The following is a 22,374-nucleotide window of genomic DNA, read 5'->3' as shown; positions in this document are numbered from 1 at the left end:
CCGGCCAACACGTTGGCGTTTTTCAAAGTATGCTTCAGACACGGGTCACGATGAGGTGTTCCCCATAGTGTCCCCTCAGAGGATGCAGTGTCTCGTTCCCTCTCAGGGAACCATGGTTACATTCATAACCTGAGACGTTTTTCTTATTTCAATTTGTGTAATGTTTTCTTAGTGATTTTAGATCATGCCCTGTGAATCCCTTAAATTTTTATGCATGTTATTTAAGAAAGGTACTATAAAGGTAACATTGAAACATTAGTTGTTGTTTTTTTACAGACTCGAGATGCTAACATGTTTGGACACCAGCAAATAGCCAGCAGAAACTCCAGAATGGCACGCATCATCAACCATGTCAGTGCTGCTGTTGGCCTAATCTTTTGTTTGATGTGTTTAGTCATCATTCTTCATTTTGTCACACTTACAAGCTTTCGAGGCTTTTTAGACTATAAGCAATCTCATACAAGACACCAGAAAGTTGAAGATTATGGGTTTTACAAACATTTGTGGTTCTACTTTTAAATGTTAGTTTTGCTCAAGTTATTTTTTGTATGATGGGCTTTAGACTTTTTGCTGTATGTATGAGGAGCTCTATCCAGTGGACCAATGAGGAATGATTCAGCATCTTTAATGTCACCAACTCCTCACCATATCATTGTTTATACGTAATTAAAACAAAAGCTTTTTAAAGTTAATTGTTTTATGTTTAAAAAAAAGATTTATTAACGTGAATCTAGCATCAATTAAAAACCTGCTTGTCTTAATATTACATAAAACTTGGAATAATCAATATCAAATGTTGGATGTCTATTTTAACTTTTACCAGAGTCTGTTTTTGCCATGATACACTTATGTTGCATTTTCTCTTGTTTTTAGTTTACTTTAGTAGTTTTATATTCTAATTCATCATCAACTTTTTCTTCTTCTTACCTTTTTAAGCTCATGGGTTTTCCAGGGTTGTCACCTTAACAATAAAAGACATAAAATAATATAAAAGGTGTCTAGTAAATGTATTTATCTGTATTTTTTTGATATTATCTAGTTATCACAAAAAGCAGAATATATAAGTTAATTAACACAAATATCAAACCATAGTCTTGACCAACAAGTTGTTCAGGGCAGTATTATTTTAGTATAATTGAGCTAATAATATAACTTTTTATCTATTTTAACTTTGTTTCTATTTTTCTATTTTTAATTTGTAATTTAAGGTTTATTGTTAAATGTCTTTATTTTAACCCTTATTTACATTTTAGTTTTAGTTATTTTAGTAGACCAAGTTACACTAAATTAAAGTAAGAAATGCTGCATTGGCAACTAACAGACATACAAATACAAAGTTTAAGTTTAAATAAAAAAGTGTAAGTTTCTTATTTTCTATTTAAGTGTATGTTTATTTAATGAAAATATTATTATGGTTTTTGTTTTATTAGTAAACTATAACTAAAATATCCCAACACACACAGGTAAAATTTGTAAAAAAAAAAAAAATACAGAACACCTACTAAAATTGTGCCTTTACTCGTTTATAGTGGTTCAAACATAAAATACAATTTTTAACCATTTTCTCTCATCTTGTAACTAACATATTTACACCACACGAGGGTGCTCATTGTGTATTGCGTCGTTTCCTTGGTTAATATATCAAGTTGTCTTCTTTTCGTTTACTGCCTATGGTTTAAACGAGAAAAAAACGCTCAAAAACGATGATAGGTCAATATGGAGCACCATTCATGTTTATTTTTCATGTTTAATTAGATATGTTTACTCTGAATGTGTGAGCACGCCCCGCCCACAGCTCCTCTCTCTGCGCGGTCCCTGCAGCACGCGCTGTCTCTCACGTCTGCATCCGCGCGCCTCTGTCAAGGTCACGTGCAACAGCGTGCGGAATTCCACCCTTTCCTCATCCTGACGTTACGTTCATGCAAATTCACTTATGCTTTTTCATAGTGACACGACGTGCACCTTAATATCCAATGGCAGGCTATGAAAGCGATTTTGTGTTAAAGAATTTAAGCCCAAATAACGAACATTTAAATTAATTTAATGAACTACGTGTCATTTAGTAAAAGTGCGTGATTTTTTGCATAGTCACAATTATAACCACAGTGATTTTTCCCAGTATCTATGCATGAAATTAAATAATAAAGCAAAGATAAATGCACACTGGGTACTTTTAATAGCAATGCTTTGAAAAATTTGAATCAAGTTGCCTCCAAAAAGTGGGTTTGTTTAAATTCACTGGTAACAGTTGTGATCAGGTGTCCTCTGAGCATAACGTGTGATCATCTTTAATGCTGCATCTGTATCTTGACACGGTGTCCTTGCATACTTTCATGGAGCTTTAATACAGAAAGCAACTTTTAGAGGCGAAAACTTCAATTAAATGGCTCTGGTTATCTTGTGAAGGGCAAAATATAATAATATGCCCAGGTAACATAATTCTACATAAAGGATATGCATCTTTTAGAGTTTCATTTTGCATTTTGGAAGTCTGGAACTGCGCTTGTTTCAGGCATGTTATAAATCTCCCCTCCATGTCAAATCTAACTATCTAACAAATCTAGTATCGTCTCACCCATCAGCGTTTCCATAGCATTCAATGATAGATAGCTCGTATATGCTTCTTTAAAATTATCCTACGAACACGGTGTGACGTCGGGTTGCCAGGGAGACAGGACCGGTGGCACGTGTCCGGTATAAAATGGTGCAGCATTACGCGGAAACTGAGCAGAAGCCGTCGCAGCAGCATCACTAAAGGAGGTGAGCTCTTCCTTATAGACTTTACATCATTTTTGTGTCGAATTCACAAACTGAAAAATGACATACAAATATTAAATATTTTAAATACGAAGTTTAGCTTTGCAGGATTTTGTTTGCTGCGTTGATTTTGTGAGGAAGTTGTTATCTGCGTCATGCACAAATATATGGAGGTGGTGGTTCATTCAGACATTCCTTGCGGCTTTAAGCAAATATATAAATGTTTTATTATAGAATATAGAATATTCATTTCTCACCTGTGAAATTTTAGTGTTTTATTATATGAAAATGTTGAAGTATGAGCAGTGCGACGTGCCTCGCGGGCCGCTCGCGGTGGGCTCATTGCGTCATATCGTTCCAGAATGTACCATTTGCTAAGATGCTGCGAAAGAGGGGAGCGAATTTGATTTAATAAATTGTTTTTGTAAAATTACTTCTCCAAATTCGACCGTGTGTTGTTTGAGCGCATATTTGGATTGTCTATTTTAGTCAAATGGTTATATTATATTTATTCGACGTATTAACAATGACAATTAACGAATGAAGAAGAAACACCCCCCCCCCCTTTCGAACATACATTCAGCCGTTTGCGCTCTAATGCATATAAAAGCAGATAAACAGAAATAATGTCAGACATCACTCGCATCACGAAGGTCGGACGAGCTGTCAAGGTCAAATGATATAATTCCTTGTGCTTATTCAAAATGTCTTTCTCATAACATTTAGGTTTTGAATGGGTTATACGAGAACAGAGTTAGGATAGACTATGTCAGAGTTTCTATCTGTATTTTTATATAAATTTGTACAGGACACATGTTACACAGTGAGCATCATGGGAGATTTTTTTCCCTCATGTACGTGACTGACCTCGTGTTCGATGCTGCAGTGGAGAACATGACTCAGATCTGAAAACCTGGGGTATCATGAGCAATACTGAACTTCAGAACTTACTTCTATAATCATTTCCTGCAAATTCCCAGATGAATAAAACATATGAAACCAGCCTAAAGTGGTTTACCAGTTTTAGCTGGTTTAAGGTGGTTTTCATGGAACCAAATGACCCACCTGAACAGATTTGGTCTGATGTGTTTTTCTTCAGGTTATGCATTATTAACAACAATAATGATGTGTTCATTTGAAATAAATAATGTTATTTGTTAATGCATAAGTGTCATTTGAAGACACACTATTTGTTGGTTGAAATATATATGTGCGTGCAAGGTAGTAATATTCAGGCCGCATCTCCATCCCTCCTTCACTGACCTTCTGCAATCTGACTCTGCAGTTGCCACTGGCAAAAAGAAGGGCCTTCGGCTGGCCACTTAAGTGTCACTTATATAGTGGATGTTACCTTGCACCAGACCAATTTTGCGTTCTTACTGCGGAGTTAGTGGAAAAAATAAGATATTATTGAATTATTCAGGTGTTTGATGTTCCGTTGCGCTGATTCATGCATCATGACATCACAAACAGCATGCAATGTTTGTTGCTTTGACACTTGCATCTGCATCATCTAAATGACAGGTAGATTAGACTATTGTTCAATGAGCACTGGTTTCACTGAATGAAATATTGAATTGGGCATTATCAAAATAATTTGCATGCATATTGCATGTTTCATGATACAGAAATGAGCTAAAGTACAGTCATACAGTCTGTGCCTTGTTGAGAGGGTGTTTTTTTCTTCTTTCTAGGCTGTAATTCGCACCCTTGGAGGAATAATTTTTAATGTTAAAATACCATTCCCTGCTCAAACATGTCCTTTAAACTGAGCCAGGAATGGGAACAGTGGGTTGCAATGTGGGGTAATTAAATGTTCTTACATCATACCTGTTGCACTGCGACTGAAGCCAAATGTGACCGTTGGCACACAAATAATGATCCGAATTTTAGACATTTATGTGTTGCACTTAAAGTGCTTTTCCGTTCTCTAAAAACGTAGCTTTCTCCTTCTGCTATTGTCTGTCTGGAATGACGCAGCACTTCCTCAGGATACCTTATAGGCAAATCCTACAGAAATACAACACTTCTCTATTTGATATTAATAATTTTAATTATAAAAAAGGTCCATAATCATTTGGTATGTATTTAGTTGAAAGCGATTTTTTTTTTTTTTTTTTTTTGCAAAGTGTCACTGAAGTTTCTGTTTAATTTTATGCCACACTCAAATTACTGTTTCAAATGACAATTAATTATGAATAATATGATTTGGAAATGAGCATTAAATGTGTTATGTCATGTTACACATGATATGCATGTGACAGTTTTGCTAAGTCTGAGAGACGCTAAACAGAACAGTAGGGGAATTGAATTTAGGGTGAGTTTAGAGGTGTGTGTGTGTCATTTGATCCAGGTCTAATTGAAGACAGTAGGCTTTTGGCAGGAAACCAGTTCTCTCTGACTCTGTCCACTGTTCTTTTCGTTGACCAAGTTTTCCAAGAACACAAAGAGGGATATTCACACCTATTAACAAAAATGCATAGTGGCAAAATGTGCAAAAACTTTGGAGAATCAGAAAAAAAAAAACTAAATGAAAAGACTCAGAAAAGAAAAGAAGTCAGAGGAGAGGAAGGGAAACCAAAGATGGCGACATGGTCACCGTTTTCCTGCACTGAATGACCTTGTTAACATCATGTGATCATTCTCTGCAATTTCATCAGATCGTGTTGCTTTTAAGGCTTACAGCTAAATTTCATCTGTTGATTAATTTTTTGATTAACCTCCATGCATCCATTATCTTAATTTCTAAATTAATCAGCATCTACTGATAGTGTTTGCAAAACATTAAATCATTTCTGCACCAGCATTACATGCATATACAAAATGCAGCCAATTTAGCTTCAAGCTGAATCTGCGTTCTGTCATTTCACGTGCAGTGCATTCTGGTAGTCCTTAACAAGACTGGGGACTTGGATTAGGATTACTCAGGCAGGGCAGGTGCAGTACATGGTTCACATGCGCTTGGGCTGATTAGGAGATTACAGTCTTCAGATACACATCGCCAGCTGCAAGGATGGGTCTTTATTCATGCTGTGAAAGTCTGAGCTTCCTTCCTTCATCTTAGCTGTCAAAATCAAGTGTTTCTAGATTATGTAACATTGCAAATGCAATTGCTAGTACTTTGCCATTCGCTTGGTATAGATGTAGTTCAGACCTCATCTAGATTTGCCCCTTGAGCATCCAGTATGGCCAAACCAAAAATTTTAAAGCGGAATTTGATTAAATCTTGACATGTACTTTGGCATTGAAATAAGTCGCCTTATTTTCTACATAGAGCACAACCTTCATCTCATTTCAAATTGCCCTTGAGCAAAAACAATCTGCTTTCAACCAGTTTGGATGATGTGGATCATTGGTTGTGGTGCATTAGCTTGCATTTGAGTTCAGGGTCAGTGTTCATCTTATTCAGCCAACATTATACAAATAAGTAAATTTCAAAAAGCAACTGATTTCAAAGAGTTTTTCACTAAGTGAACCGATTTTGATCATTCTGAGGGAAATAGTTTCCTTTGTTACAGACAGGCATTTGAACTCATTTTAGGTTGATCAGTCAAGTTGTCACATTGAATGGTTGCTGCATTCTGAGCCTGAGGGTGATTTTTCAGTATTTGTGGAAACAACCAATGCCATTGGGAAATGGATTGTTCAGCGCCTGGAAAATAAAGCTCTTGTATCCAATTCTAGGGCATAACCTCATAATCTCAGCCATTTGCCAATTTGCCTAGACCATCTTTTCAAGCAGACCGTGAAGGTCATCTTTGGCCATTTCAGTGGTGCACAGAGACAGAAGTGGCAGATGAGGTCCAATCAATGGTGTCTATGGAAAACCTGTTCTTTTGTCTCATTAATGACTGTATGCACTACTTGCCTTGATGAAAGTATAAACACATGGACTAAAAACAAACCATTGCTCAATAAAACCCAAAAGATCATGAGATATTCTCTGTCAACTTACCACATCTATGGGCTTTTAGATGGCTATATTTTGTTGTGACTACAAATATAAACCCTATAACGCTGTTAGCTAAAATGTGTTTATATCTTAAAATGTCAAACAAAGTGTAATGCATTAGAGCCATTCCCTTGAGTTATTTCATACACAGTCTCGTAGTGTTTTAAATACAGTGGTAAAGTCACAGAAGAGCGACAGCAGAAATCATCTTATTCTAAACATTTCTAAAGTCTAAACTGATTTAGACTGCCAGCTTGTATTTAAGGCAGAACTAAATCAACGGAAACACTTTTAACTGAATTTAAATTGGTCAACTTTTGCATTGATATTTCAACGAGTGAGTCACATCCCCCTGTTTCATGTGCACATGTATCCGTTTCCAGTTGCAGTTTTAACACATCCTCCTCTTCCCTTTTATACTTCTCAGGCGTTAGCCATAAATGGCGCAATGTAAAAATACTTGACTCTGGTCCAATTGTCAGGCTCATATTACACAAGATCCATCTGTGGAACTCTGATAATAGAGAAAATTGCAAACGATGTTGGGCATGTGACAACTTGTTGCAGTGAAGATTGTTTGGCGATACACATACCCTGCCAATATTTCACCAACTTCCTTTAAGGACAAATTGTTAAGTGCATGACTTGCTGCCCCTGTTCTGCATGAAGAGAGGAGAATAAAGGACGTGTCTTCACACTATTCTGCTCTGCTCTGCCAGGCTAATAAAGTATGCAGGTCCAGTGAGGCCGAGGTTTGGAAATTTCCCAGACAGCATGTTAATGAACACAAGAACAATATAACTAGAGAACAGTTCAAGCCTCCAGCCACCATCTAAAACAACACACTGGCTCAAAGAATGTTCATGAAGTTCAGTCCCACAAGCGTGTTTAGACAGACCGCTGAGCTGCTAGTGAGGGTGGGCAGTATGATAGAAATCACAGGAATCAAAGAAAACAAAATTAATCTATATCACACTAATGCTATTATTTCACAAGCTAAAATGAAATGAAAACTAATTCATGCCATTTAATAATTTTCTCTTATTTATCTGTACAAAAACAGCTGCACATTATTAAACATTGAGTTCAAAACAACAGTAAAATTAATGCTATTATAAAGTTAAATTATACGTTATAATTTTGCTGCAATGCTTTAAAAGCCCGTTTTGTTTTTGTGTTCTTTTGTTTCAGGTTCAGGACCACAATCCATACTCTTGCAATAATGTCTGAGCTTTGCGTTGGAATCAACGGGTGAGTTTACATCTGAACTGTCACAGTGTTTAAGGCTTTAATATATAATAAATATATAAACAACATCACAAAATACCAAATGTAAAACTTGTGTCTAAATTTTGACATAAGATCTGTTCCAGAATGTAATGAACCAGCTAAAAATTTTACTAAATGTACTAAATGTACCAAATAAACAGTGGTATAGATGGTGGACAAAGCAAGATCAATTCTAAAATAAACTTTTTTAGTTCCTGAATTCCTGAGTTGAGGAAAAGCTAATGTATTAAATCATAAAAATGAGTAATGAACAAAATAAACAATTTTAAAGTAAAAAAATAAATGTTTCCTTTAGATTTATTTTGAGGCAGTCAACAGCAAGGCAGCTCACTAGGTTTTGGGACAAAATTTATAATTCCATAAATAGAGATTGTAAAATGCATATAAAGAGAGGGAGAGAGCAAATGACCTTATTCGGAATGATTACTCAGGATGAGCTTAAAGCCTCCATCCACACAAGCACATACACACACTCCTGCTGCATAGTCTTTCAGGCAATGGGTCCTACCAATCAGATATCAACTGACAAACATGATTTATTCACTTTACCTTTCATATGCTGGCATATTTAATAAAAACATGTAGATATTCCCTTGTTTCACCCAATGAGATTACACAATCCTTCAGTGGAATTTATCATCACATTTAGATACAGGAGAATGAGAGGCATCTTTCAAAGTAACAGATACAAGACAGATTGTGTCATTATGAAACATCTTAAATAACTCCACTGTGTGTTTGTGTAGATTTGGCCGCATTGGCCGTCTGGTCCTCAGGGCCTGTCTGCAGAAGGGAATTAAAGTCACCGCCATCAACGACCCCTTCATCGACCTGAAGTACATGGTGAGAGTCACTGAAGCAGAAATTATGATTCTTGGCACTTTGTAAAGCAGCAGCCAAGTTAAACTAACATATACGTATAGGCCAGCACTGCATAAAGTTTTTTTTTTTTAGTATGAGATTTTAGCAGCTTTCCCTGTGAATTTAACTGCATTTCTTTTAGCATCCATACTTGAAGTAAAAATAGAATTACCACTATATCAATTCTTAATGCATATTTATGATCCTATTGTGCACCATTTAATGGTACACACCATAATATTTGTAATAAAATGAATGGTGCTGAAATTATTTTCCTTTCTACTGATATAACAAAGCTCTTGTTTTTCTAATTAATTTTTATAACAGACATTTCAAGGTTACGAATAAAATCAATTGAATCCTAATCTAGTAATATCAAACTTGATGTCATTTATCTTGCTCAACAGGTCTACATGTTCAAGTATGACTCCACTCACGGCCGCTACAAGGGAGATGTGCACCTAGAGGATGGAAAAATGATTGTTGATGGTCAAGCCATCTCTGTGTTCCAGTGGTACGTTGGTTTTGTTGGTTTTATAAATAATAGTTGCCCATCAGGAACATCTCTCTGTTAGGATATAACTCCAGCATTAACACATAGACTGCAAACATGTTTAAATTAATAGTAAACACTGTCAAATTTAGGAAGATTTGTACATCATACTGCACAGTATATAGGCCCACTATTTATATAGCTCTACAGTATATAGCACTATTTTTTTTTTGTGTAAATAATATTGCATGTTTAATTCAAAGTAGCTTTCTGTTCAAGTCAAGTCTGCTTTATTGTCAATTCTTCCAAATGTACAGCACATGTATACTGAGTATGTTATCATCTCAGAAAAAAATATGGATAGTTGGTATTTTTAATCCAGTTTTAGAAAAATTGTTTAGCTAATTAAACAATGAACCACTGAAAAGATATTAAACCTTTGCAGTTGATATTGTTTGTGGTTCCAACATCACACTGGAAGTAGAAGGCTCTTTATTGGTTCTTCCCTGGTTCATTGGTTCAATGTGCACTGCATCATATGATACAGTACTGTTTTGGCAATTAATATGGTTCTTTTATGTGTACAGAAAAACTGCAGAAATAGTATAAGGAGTTTCAAACGTAGCCTGTAGTGTTGTGCTAATTCTTTTTCTCTCTTGCACTTAGTATGAAGCCTGCTGAGATCCCATGGGGCGATGCTGGTGCCCTGTATGTTGTCGAGTCTACCGGAGTCTTCCTCAGCATTGATAAGGCCTCAGTAAGTCTGCACCTCAGAGTCATCTGGACTGTAAATTTATAGATTCTAAATCAAATATTATTATAATATTAATAATTTTTGAATTTCTCCTCAGTCTCACATCCAGGGTGGTGCCAAGCGTGTGGTTGTGTCCGCCCCATCACCTGATGCTCCCATGTTTGTGATGGGAGTCAACCAGGACAAGTATGACCCCTCCAGTATGACCATTGTCAGGTGAGCAAACCAAGTCTAATGCATGTCAGCATGCAGATGAAAATTTTAATGCATGCATTTGAAAGTAACTGACCTGTGCAATATCAGGAGATAACCTTATTAATGCGTGTTTTTGTTGAAAACATCACAGCAATGCATCCTGCACCACTAACTGCTTGGCTCCCCTGGCTAAAGTTATTCAGGATAACTTTGGTATTGAGGAGGCCCTCATGGTAAGTTGATGCCTGGTGTGACATGAGTCACACTTATATATGCTCAATTGGGCCAAAAAATATTTTGCAACTATTTTGACACTTTTAAACTAAGACAAATATTTAACATCTGCTTCTTGGAAATAAAGGCTGAAAGGAAACCAAAAAGCATGACATCATTAAAACAACAGTTCTAATGGGCAACATGATGTGTGAAAGTCATGTTTGGACTGTAATTAAAATGTAGCACTCATTTTCAAAAGTTTGATTAAAGAAAAAATAATAATAATATGTCTATTTGGTAAGTATGCTAGATAAAAGTATCAAAATGTATCAAAAGTGCCAATATATTTGTAATGTTACTAAAGAGTTCTCCTTTAATTAAATAAATGCAGTTATTTTTAACTTTAGAATCATCACAGAATCCTTAAAAAAATTATCATAGTTTCTACAAAAACATTAAGCAGCAGCTGTTTTCAATATTGATGATAATAACATTTTCCTTGTGCATCAAATCAGCACATTATAATGATTTCTAAAGGATCATGTGACACTGAAGACTGGATTAATGATGCTGAAAATACAGCGTTGCATCATAGGAATAAATTACTTTTTAAAACATTCAAGTAGAAAACCAGATTCTTGAAAACTAGCCTTGTTGAGCATAATAGACTTCTTTCAAAAATATAATTATTTTCCGTACCTTTTCACAGACCACAGTCCATGCCTACACCGCCACACAGAAGACAGTGGATGGTCCCTCAGCCAAGGCCTGGCGCGATGGACGCGGCGCCCACCAGAACATCATCCCTGCTTCAACTGGTGCTGCGAAGGCTGTGGGCAAAGTCATTCCTGAGCTTAACGGGTCAGTGCAAGACAGATCACAAGACAACTGATTAAATTTGATGCTGACTGGAAAGGTTTACCATCTATCTTTGTTTTGTAGCAAGTTGACCGGTATGGCATTCCGTGTGCCAGTCGCCGATGTGTCTGTTGTTGACCTCACCTGCCGCCTCTCAAAGCCCGCCAGCTACGCTGCCATCAAGGAGGCTGTCAAGAAGGCCGCTCATGGACCAATGAAGGGAATTCTGGGATACACAGAGGATTCCGTAAGTGCTAGCAGTAAAAATCTTTTAGAATTCCACAACAAGAATATTTTCATTTATACTGTAATGCAATTAGAAATTGGAATCATATTTAATTTGTGTTTTTGTTTAGGTTGTTTCTTCTGACTTTATTGGTGACACTCACTCCTCAATCTTTGATGCTGGTGCAGGCATCTCCCTCAACGACAACTTTGTCAAACTCATCTCCTGGTAAGCTCAAAAACAACATGACTTAAAGGGCTGGTCCACCCAAAAATGACAATTGTGTCGTCATTGACTCACACTCATGTAATTTCAGATCTGTATGCATTTCTGTATTCCATGGAACACAAAAGAAGATATTTTGAAGAATGTTGGTTACCAAATGTTTTGGGTCCTATTGGTTTCCATACTATGGACAGAAAATGCTATGTAAGTCAATAGGACTTGAAATTGATTAGCCACCAACATTCTTTCAAAATACCTTCTTATGCGTTCAGCATACGGAACAAATCTCACACTGGTTTGAAACAACATGAGGGTGAGTAAATGATGACAGAACTTTGCTTTTTGGAAGGACTGGATCAAATAATCACATAACCTTTTCCGTGTTTTTGCTGGTGATATAAAATTATGTCTTAACTGTGAATATTGCAATTATTTCAACTTCTAAAAACAGCATTTTCACATTTTTTCTAGAGTTCTCACAGATTACAAGTATGACAGTTTTGAGATGGATGCTTTAATAGTGTCATTGCATTCAAATTTAGTGGAAATAAAGTTCCTTTTAATTCTGTAAATCAGTTAAAAACTATTTAATTCAAAACTGACTCCCCCATATCATTATTATATTAGTGCATATAAATACAAAATAATAATAATATTATTCCTTATTTTATTAATTAATTATTAATGTTCATTTAGTGAAATAGTCTTTTTTTGTTTGTTTGTCATTTGCAATTACTGTTAGTTTAAGAAATATTTTCAGGAAAAATACAGTGCATAAATAATGGTAAAAAAAATTGTTAAATGTCAGAAAAATATCTAAAAAGATTTTAAAGCTATATCACCCTATGCAAATATATATATTTGCAGCAGAAAAAGCAATGCTCTAATATTTTTTGTTTTTCTTTCTTACAGGTATGACAATGAATTTGGCTACAGCCATCGTGTTGCTGACCTGTTAGTGTACATGCACTCCAAAGAGTAACTCGCCAAGTTTTGCGACAGCAGCAAGGCCCTACCATTCCTTCTTTCAACGCACTCATTTCATAGCTGAAGCCATAGTGACACGCCTTAGCATTCCTGCTCCCACCTACGAGACGTGTTCGTCTCTGTAGACGTCTGTGTGTGCGTGTTCATTTCTTTTGACGGTATTTGTGTCAGTGTCACTCCACAAGCATTGCTGTAGTTGTTGCCATTCTGGGTGTAATCACGTTGTGTTGGTGTAAAGAGAACAACTGATATAGTTATATGAGGTAAAAAGCTACTGTAATGCAGTTTAAAAAAGAAACTAATTAAAGTGTTTGGAAAAACAAATGTGTTCCACTTATTCTGTCTCTTATAAGGTGTACTTATATACATGATGGTAATAGTTTAAGCCTATAAAGCAGGGTTCCTCAAAGCTTGCCCTGGAGGGCCAATGCGCTTCAGAGTTTAGCCCCAACCCTGATCAAACTCACCTGCCTGTGATTTTCTAATGATCCTGAAGATACTGATTAGCATGCTCAGGTGTGTTTGATTAGGGTTAGAGCTAAACTCTGCAGGAAAATGGATCTCGTGGGCCAGATTTGAGGATCCCTGCTATAAAGCCTTCTGTATTATGTTTGATAAATGAATTTCTAGGGGCTCAAAATTATGAACTTGATTAAACCTTTGTTGGGAAAACCTATTGCACAAAATCTACAAATCTTCTGTCGGATAACTTTATATTGTTTATATAGGTTTACTTGAAAACCCATAAAAAGATGTAAAAAATAATAAAATATCAGATATCAGAGTGAAATATAATAAAACAAGATTTGAAGGAATTATTATTTAGTTGTCAATCATTGAGTTTTGTTGTATTTTATGTTTTGCCCCCCACAGAGTATAGAGATAATAAAACCATCCATGTTTTGGCCTCTAAATTAAGATAAAGTAATTTTTTTATTTAAGATGAGCTCCATATACTTACTACTATATCATATTAAATCAGCCCTAAAAGCCTGATGCATATACAAAACGTAATATAATATGATACAAAACTCATATGCAAGCTTTTTTTCAACTTTGTTTTCATATATATTTTGTTTCATGACTTAAACATTTTTCTGTTCTTACATTTACATTTAGTCATTTTGCAGAAGATTTTATCCAAAGCGACTTACAACTGGGGGATACATAAAGCGATTCTTCTTAAAGAGGCAAACAGACAAAGGAAGCGCTTGTAATACCAAGTTTTAGACATTGTTCGAATAAGTACAAGCTAGAAAAATAGGGATTAAAGAGGACGTGTTTTTTTTTAATGATGAAGCCAAGTAGTTTAGAAAGTGATTAGTTTTCAGCTGTTGCTTGAAAATTGTCAGGGATTTAGCATTCCAGATGGGGTGAAAAGATCATTCCACCAGCCACGAATGGTGAAGGAGAATGTTCTGGAAAGTGATTTTGAGCGATTTTAATGGTACCATGAGGTGTCGCTCACTAGCAGATCTCAGATTTCTGGAGGGGATGTAGATTTGTAATAGGGAGTGGAAAAAGGTGGGTGCTAAGCCTGTGGCTGTTCTATATGCAAGCATCAATGCCTTGAACTTGATGCAAGCCGCAACCGGTAGTCAGTGCAAGGAGATAAAGAGTGGTGTACTTGGTAACATGGGTTCTTCTGGGTTTGTTGAAGACCAGTCGTGCCACTGCATTCTGAATAATTTGCAGAGGTTTGATTTTGCTTGATGGAAGTCCAGCCAGAAGAGCATTGCAGTAGTACAGCCTAAAAATGACAAGGGCCTGGACAAGATGTTGTGTAGGATGCTCCTTTAGAAAGGGCCTTATCTTTCTGATGTTCTTAAAGTAAAATGCTGTCGTCCTTATACGCAAAGGATGCACACAATATACGACTTATGATATCCTGAAATTTATACAAATATAAAATTATATATGCAGACTAAATGCATTGACCTGTATTGCATTTTTAATATACAAACAGCAACAAAAGCAGATTTATCATTTTTGACTGATGTCAAGCTATAGAAAATTAAAATAGCCATTTAATCGTTTATAGTGTTCATGTTTACTCATTCATAATTATTCCGTTCTCGTTCTCTCCTTCTTGTGAACGAGTCTGATTCACTCAACTGAACGAACTTCGTGACTACTAACTACTGAATATTAAGGCATCCAGCTCATCTGACACACTGCCTTTTGCACAATATACAGCAAGTATGCACAATATGTACGCATATCACTGTGTATATTGCATGAAACCTATAGACTGTATAAAAACATTACACCTAGCAACAGAATAAGTCGCGGAACTACAGTAAGCTAGAAAGCGGTTCTGCTCGGACAGTTAACGGTGGTGCACCGGAGGATTATGTGACCTGCTCCTGTCATTCTAAATTCGCGATTTTGTTGGTAAGAAAACACTCGATCTTTTAAGTAATTGATAGTAGGGGTATTAAATTAGTTCCAGAAGCAAACATCGTTTATAATAAGGTGTATAACAACTATATTTCATGCATTTTTCTCACGATTTAAGCACGCTGTCTAATACCGATGTGTTAGTAGATGTGGTGTTTTAACATGACGTTTCAATTAACCAAATAAATACCAACATTTTATGTTATACCGATATGTTATAGCTATAACTTTCAATTGGTGTAGATAATACATTTGTCATTCCAGTAATATCCAACTTCTGAAACATGCAGGTTTTAAAATGATAATGTTGAATCTATCTGGAGTTTTTTCTTTTCTGTATTAACAGGATCTGAGGAGGAAAAAATCCCCCTGAAAGCTCTACCATGACGCTCTTTCATTTCGGAAATTGTTTATCCTTGGCCTATTTCCCATATTTCATTGCATACAAATGTAGTGGATTGTAAGTATTTAGACAGTATTTTTTCATACTTGGAAGTATTATATATCTAGCTATGTTTTTTTTGTTATTTCCAGATATTATTTCCAGTATGAATTATTAAAGAGATGATGTTTGATTTTGCTGAAGTATGTAAGTGTACAGTATAATCTTTTTATATGCCATATGCCAGACTAATGTGTTCAGTATGAGGCATGGTCAATAAATAATTTGGTTCTCCCCTTTATTTTAATTGTTATTTAATCTGTACAACAGTTGTCAGTTGTTTATGTATGCTACAACGATCTAAATGTTCTTTCTAGCTGTGATCACTGTTCAGATCTTCACACTTTTGTTTATTGCCAGGTCTGAATATAATGCATTTTGGAGATGTGTCCAAGCAGGTGCTACATATCTCTTTGTGCAGCTGTGCAAGGTGACTGAACCCATTAGTCCTCGCAAAGATGTTTCTAATGTTTGTGGGTCGAAGATAGAATATTATGAGGTTTTCTGTAAATGTGTGATATCACTTTCAGATGCTGTTTCTTGCCACATTTTTCCCCACCTGGGAGGGAGGAGTTGGGGTGTATGATTTTGTTGGGGTGAGTAGTGAATGTTCCACTCCGAAAATATGCTCAGCCTCAGGCCATCCAAGATGTAGAGAGATTTACTAGAGAAATTGATATTATGAATAGAAGACCTGTGTTTTAGGCAGAAGAAATGGCTTAAAGTTAAAAACATCTTTATGGATTTGTTTCTCACAAATTCTTTCTTTTGCTTCACAACATTTTAATTGATGAACTGGAGTGGAGTGAATTATTGTGGTGTTTTTTTATCTGCTGTTTGGTGCCTCATTCTGACATCGGCACCCATTTACTGTAAAGAATCCACTGGTGAACAAGTAATGTAAAGCTAAATTTCTCCAAATCGGTTTAGGATGGAGAAACTGAGCTAACACATTTTCAGCAAATGGATATTTTTGTGTGAACTATTCATTAAAGGCTTATGTTCACATCCATGCAAATTATTATGATAACATCATTCATTCGTGTATTGTTAACCCCAGGAGTTCATGAAGGCCACAGTGGACATGGCCGATCTTCTAGGTCTTCATCTGGTTATGTCCAGGAATGCTGGGAAGGGCGAATATAAGATCATGGTGGCCGCTATGGGCTGGGCTACAGCCGAGCTCATCATGTCAAGGTATTCTGATCATCCTGAGAGATCCGCTGTCAATCACAATCACTGGCAGTAATCAGTAGAAATGAATGCACTGTGCATGGTTTGGTTATTCACTTTTGTGCAAGACTTTGGAGTCCAAAAAAAAAAACCCCGATCTGTTCATTTTAAACAGGTGTATTCCTTTATGGGTTGGAGCTCGTGGCATTGAGTTTGACTGGAAATACATTCAAATGAGCTTTGATTCCAACATCAGTCTGGTAAGATACATGCTTTCTTTGCACTGTACTTTTTGTGTTTGCATGCATCAAAAATCCAGTATCATAAATATATGTATTTATTTACCTTACTTTAAAAAAGCTTTTCTGTTTATTATTTTATAATATTAAATGTGATATGTATGTATATTAGGACACAATTTTTTAAGTCTATTTACTCACTTCTGTTGCTTTATTCTGTACCTAAACTTAATGATTATTCTTTTTTATCATATTAGGTTCATTATATTGCTATGGCAGCAGTAGTATGGATGTTCACTCGGTACGACCTTCCCAAAAGCTTCCGGCTCCCTGTTACCATCCTGCTGGGATTGTGTGTTTATAAGGGCTTTCTTATGGAGTGAGTATCACAGCAGCTTGCTCATCTTTATTCTGCCTTAAGAGAAACTTATTTAAAACTACTTTTGGCACAATTTTTCATCTAAGGTATTTCAACAGAGTGATTTTTCTGTGCTTTTAATTTGTCTACATTCATTTTTTTGTCAAAATTAATATGTATTCAAATTTGTAGCACATTTCTAGTAAACAGTCTATGATTTATGAAGATAATTAAATTTGAGTAAGGATTCACAATATATTTTGACCAAATTGATATTGACCATTATTTGCTTCTTTTTTAAAAGTTGGAATCAGTCTGTTTCGACCAATATTGGATGAGGATAATATCGCTGCTTGATTTTTCCTGTTCACTCAGTTTGCTGTTTAACCACAGAAGATGATAAAGACTACTTAACTATTATTCATTCTACCTTCTCTACTTAATTACATTGTAATGCTTCTTTTCCCTGTATGAACGAATATTTCAAACAGCTTTGATTCAAAATATCAACTGTTATATCCATTTTTGTCTGTGGCATAAAAATAACTATTTCTAATTTTCAATATTGGACCGCAATTCTGTATCAATTCAATTCTTTATCTACCTACATTAATCTACAAACATCATTTGATTTAACTTGTAAATAGAAGTCAATTAGATGTTCAGTTTTATAATAATTAGTCTTTTTTTAGTCAATTAATTTATTTAATTTTATCACATTTCATTGAAAAATGGTAATTTAATAAGATACAGTATAATACAGTCGAGATGATGCACTTGTTTGTCTCTCCTCTAGATGGCAGTGTTGCCTTAAGTTAGATTTTTAGTGCCATAGGTTTGGAATGAAATGCTTGCTTATTATTTACTGTCACACAGTACGCACTGTATAATGCTTACTGTTTTTTTTTTTTTTTATAGCATGTGGAATGCATTACACAGCATAGAATATATATAATAGAGTATTTTTTAATTCAGTTTTGCAGGAGAATTCAGATGTATTAAATTTAGATTCATTTAAATTGCATTGTGGGTTACAGCATTAGTGTTGTGTATTAGGTCCTTCGGGTGTTTCATGCATATGAAACTACAGAAATAATAAGTTTAATATGTTGATATACTTTTCTTTATGAAATCTCCGTGTGTCCTTTTAAAGAAATGTTCTGCTCTTTGTTTTGAGGTTTCACTGCACATAACTGTTTACTTCCATGTTTGTGTGTCTCCTCCAGGCTGTTTGTTCATGTTTTCCTCCTGGGCAGCTGGACGGCTCTCCTAGTGAAGGCCGTGCTCACTGGTGCCATCTCCCTGTGTTCACTTTTCCTGTTCGTCACACTCGTTCACAGCAACTAAACCCTTTTACTTTACAGTATTTGAAGAACTGATCCACATTCCTACTTCAAACACTGTTGACTTTTTTATCTGCTACAATGAGACTGTGAGAGTATAACTGTTATTAGTGAACATGTGTTTATACTTTATTCAATTAACTAAATAAACATTTGACTTCAGTATGAAGGAATCATTTTTGGAATACAGTTTTCTTTGGAGAGAAACCTGTAATGGTGAAACTCACTCCAAGAAAAATCTTATGAACAACTAATTTATTAATAAAGGCCACATAGGACAAAAATCATTTGCAGTTTTGTATGGTAGATTTTAGTTATCAAATAAAATATTGCCAAGTATGAGCAAACCAAACCCAGCATACATTATTATTATTATATATTTTTATTACATTTTCAAGAAACAAACTACACTAAAGTAATTGATAACACTTTACAAAGATGTATGGTTTGTGAATTTTAGTAAGCAATATTAGTAAATATGAACAAACAATAAAAATAGTTCTACAGCATTTTATTAATACGTTTACTAATATTTAAAAAAAAATAATGTTTTATGTGCACTGACATGAATAAGCAATTGTATTTTTTATTAACTAACATACAGGTTTATAAATGCTGGTTTGTGTTATAGGTTATTGTTTACTAATGCATCAAAGGAATAGTTCACCTTGCTTAAATACTTTTTTTTTATTATTATTTGCTCATCCTCAGGCCATCTGAGATGTAAATGAATTTTTCATATGAACGTATTCTGAGAAATTTAGCATTACCTCATTTGCTCATCAGTGGATCCTCTGTAGTGAATGGGTGCCGTCAGAATGAGAGTCCAGACAGCTGAAGAAAAAAAATCACAATGAGCTTGTGAAGCAAAAAGTTGTGTCTAGAAAATAAATTCAAACAAATGAACTTTAAACCATTGTTTTTGGCTGAAATAAGAATCCTCTATCCATAATATTGTTTTATCTAGTGAAAAAGCTATCTTGTCTGAATCAGGAGAAACATTTACACAGAACAAGCATTGTTAACATTCTGACGGCACCCATTCACTTTAGAGGATCCATTGGTGAGCAAGTTATGTGATGCTGAATTTCTCTAAATCTGTTCAAATGAAGAAACAAACTCATCTACATCTTTGATGGCCTGAGGGCAAGTACTTTTTTTTTGCTAATTTAATATTAAGTATTAATGAACTATTTCTCTAACCGATGTAACTTCATGAACTATTCCTTTAACAAATGAGCCCTTATTGTAAAGTGTGCCCTTTTAATCCTTGAACAGCACAACTATTGTTCTGCTATTTCACTTCAGCCGAGCTTCACATTCCTGGCACTTAAAAACTCAAAAATATGCTGGGAATGTAAGGGACAAGAATGTTTACATGTGAGTTTTGAAAAAAAAATTTATAATAATAAACATGGAGTTAATAAACAGGTTAATATGCAACATATGAACTAATTTTAATATTAGAAACAGTACTGATGGTAGTTAGATGCCACATATATTACACTATGTATTTTTAAGCAATGATTCTCCTACGATTCTAAAAACAGACAACCAAATAAAATTTTATTGACTTGAGTTTCTGACTAAATGTTTTATTAATGTTATATATTAATAAATATTTATTAATTTAAACTAATTATCTTATGTAAAAATAATAAATAATAATAAAAAAAGACTTGGTCTTGAATCTCTTGAATTAATGATTCAGACATCAAATACATAACAGTCATCGTCATCTGGCATAATGTAACATATACAAACTTTATTTGCAGCACATCAAAGACCCATGCATGACGTTGGCATGCAGTGTATGCAGGTGCATATGGGCCCGGGCAGTTTGGGGGCCCGTCGAGCCCAGGGGAACTTTTTATTGAATGGGGGAATGAATAGAGCCCTGCACGGGCCCGGCCCTTGTCCAACAGCTTATCAGAATGCTTGGCCACCCAAGTCCGACTGGAGTCGGATGTCTTTTTTCTCTCTCTTCCCCATACACAGCTGCTGTTGCAGCCAATTCAATATTTCAGTTTTGCTTTTTAATGGCAAAGTGGTCATATTTCTTTTAATTTCTTTATTAAATTAATTTAGAAATATGTTTGGAACATTTTATGTTTGTTAAAATCAGGTTTGCAGGAAGCGCGATGAGAATATGTTTGATCAATTTAGCCTTCTTCTCAAATCAACACAACTTGCCTAAAAAATAAATAAAAAAACCTTCATGCTTTTAACCATATAAATTAATAAAAAAAATTACCAATAAATGTGCGCTATTCGGCTGAAGCATGCTTGAGGCGCCAGCGCAATCTATCTCTCTTTGTCTTTCCTTTTCTTAAAAGTGAAGTGATGTGACAAAGTATGGTGACCATTACTCAGAATTCGTGCTCTGCTTTAAAACTATCCAAAGTGCACAGCAGTGAACACACACACACGCACACACACACCATGAACACACACCCGGAGCAGTGGGCAGCCATTTATACTGTGGTGCCCGGGGAGCAGTTAGAGGTTCAGAGCCTTGCTCAAGGACACCTCAGTCATGGTATTGCCGACCCGAGACTCGAACCCAGAACCTTAGTGTTATTAGTCAAACTCTCTAACCATTAGGCCACAACTCTTTTGAGCTATTTTACCTCCAGTGGTAATGACTGTGTAGTTACAAACCAGCTTTGCAGCTCTGAAATAAAAAGAGCTTGGTTTTCCCTCTCCAGCTAAATTTGTGGAAAGGACTGAATAAAGAGCCAAGCCCAGTAGAGTTTCACTCTTGGATTATGGGTCACTCTCTCACATGTATTATATTACCTGCAGAGACAATCAAGCACAATTCCAAAGTGTTCAAATTCCTTTACATGTGTTCATCTCATTCTTCAGCTTTGTTTCCATAACTTTGTGATCTTTCTTTCAAAATCTCCTTCTTTGGAACTTTATTTCATATTCAAGTTTTTCTTCTATCCTCTTTTAAACCTTTTTGTTTCATCTTTTGTTTGTCCTTTGATGTTTTGTTACAGGTTATTTATATTTTTTTACAGACTGTTTAATTCTTTTTAATTTTTTTTCATTGTTTTAACATTAAACCTCTTTCAAAAAGTATTTTGATCTCAGCTTGTTAAACATTCTTTGAAGTTTTGTTATATTCTGTATTTTTTAAAACATTCTTTTAATCTTTGATTATTTGACGTTTTGTTACATTATGTATATACAGAATATAACAAAACTTCAAGAATCAAGGGTTAAAAGAATGTTTAAAACAGTCTGTATAAAAAAAGATCACATTTTTTTCATTTGGTTTATAGATAGTAGCCTAATCATAAAGTATCAGTAATGTTACTATTTGTTTGCAAATACTATGCTTTTTTTTTCATTTCTTTCCTTTCCAAAAAAAGGATTTTATGGGCAAAAAAAGTACTTTGCAACTATCCCTTTACTTTCCTTTTTCGTAGTTTTGTATTTATTTATTTATTTATTGCATATACAATACACCTTGTGCGCTTGGACCCAAGTAACCTTTCCACCAGACTCTCCTGTGAATGTCAGCAGCAGATACTGTATACTGCTCCCTGTTGGGTTAATGAATGCGCTCACCGTCAGACGTCACTCTCGCTCTCTTT

At 35.2% G+C, this 22,374-nt stretch overlaps 2 protein-coding genes across 2 annotated transcripts; both read left to right on the top strand.

The window, feature by feature from the left end:
- Window positions 1–2,661: 2,661 nt before the first annotated feature.
- Window positions 2,662–13,138, top strand: LOC132158841 (glyceraldehyde-3-phosphate dehydrogenase 2-like). The gene is made up of 11 exons (XM_059568435.1): window positions 2,662–2,760; window positions 7,901–7,960; window positions 8,746–8,842; window positions 9,268–9,374; window positions 10,020–10,110; window positions 10,205–10,323; window positions 10,454–10,535; window positions 11,228–11,379; window positions 11,461–11,623; window positions 11,733–11,830; window positions 12,740–13,138. Exons 2-11 carry the CDS (start codon window positions 7,932–7,934, stop codon window positions 12,807–12,809), a joined length of 1,008 nt encoding a protein of 335 aa, XP_059424418.1. The 5' UTR covers window positions 2,662–2,760; window positions 7,901–7,931; the 3' UTR covers window positions 12,810–13,138.
- A 2,422-nt stretch (window positions 13,139–15,560) lies between these two features.
- On the top strand, window positions 15,561–18,943 carry LOC132158840 (BOS complex subunit TMEM147). The gene is made up of 7 exons (XM_059568434.1): window positions 15,561–15,674; window positions 16,017–16,086; window positions 16,187–16,252; window positions 16,717–16,853; window positions 17,005–17,089; window positions 17,326–17,447; window positions 18,653–18,943. The coding sequence occupies exons 1-7, from the start codon at window positions 15,598–15,600 to the stop codon at window positions 18,771–18,773; spliced, it is 678 nt and encodes a 225-aa protein (XP_059424417.1). The 5' UTR covers window positions 15,561–15,597; the 3' UTR covers window positions 18,774–18,943.
- Window positions 18,944–22,374: the final 3,431 nt, after the last annotated feature.

The sequence above is a fragment of the Carassius carassius genome, chromosome 15 (assembly GCF_963082965.1).
Source record: "Carassius carassius chromosome 15, fCarCar2.1, whole genome shotgun sequence".
NCBI classification, from domain to species: Eukaryota; Metazoa; Chordata; class Actinopteri; order Cypriniformes; family Cyprinidae; genus Carassius; species Carassius carassius.
Note: the sequence above shows the minus strand (reverse complement) of the source record. Positions and strands in the feature narration are given on the sequence as shown.

Bases quoted from the DNA above. Each gene is read 5' to 3' on its own strand.
- LOC132158840 (XM_059568434.1), top strand. From the start codon at position 15,598: ATGACGCTCTTTCATTTCGGAAATTGTTTATCCTTGGCCTATTTCCCA. The intron at 15,675-16,016 runs GTAAGTATTTAG...GTTTATTGCCAG, and splicing joins GCATACAAATGTAGTGGATT to GTCTGAATATAATGCATTTT. The intron at 17,448-18,652 runs GTGAGTATCACA...TGTCTCCTCCAG, and splicing joins TATAAGGGCTTTCTTATGGA to GCTGTTTGTTCATGTTTTCC.
- LOC132158841 (XM_059568435.1), top strand. From the start codon at position 7,932: ATGTCTGAGCTTTGCGTTGGAATCAACGG. The intron at 9,375-10,019 runs GTACGTTGGTTT...TCTTGCACTTAG, and splicing joins GCCATCTCTGTGTTCCAGTG to TATGAAGCCTGCTGAGATCC. The intron at 11,624-11,732 runs GTAAGTGCTAGC...GTTTTTGTTTAG, and splicing joins TGGGATACACAGAGGATTCC to GTTGTTTCTTCTGACTTTAT.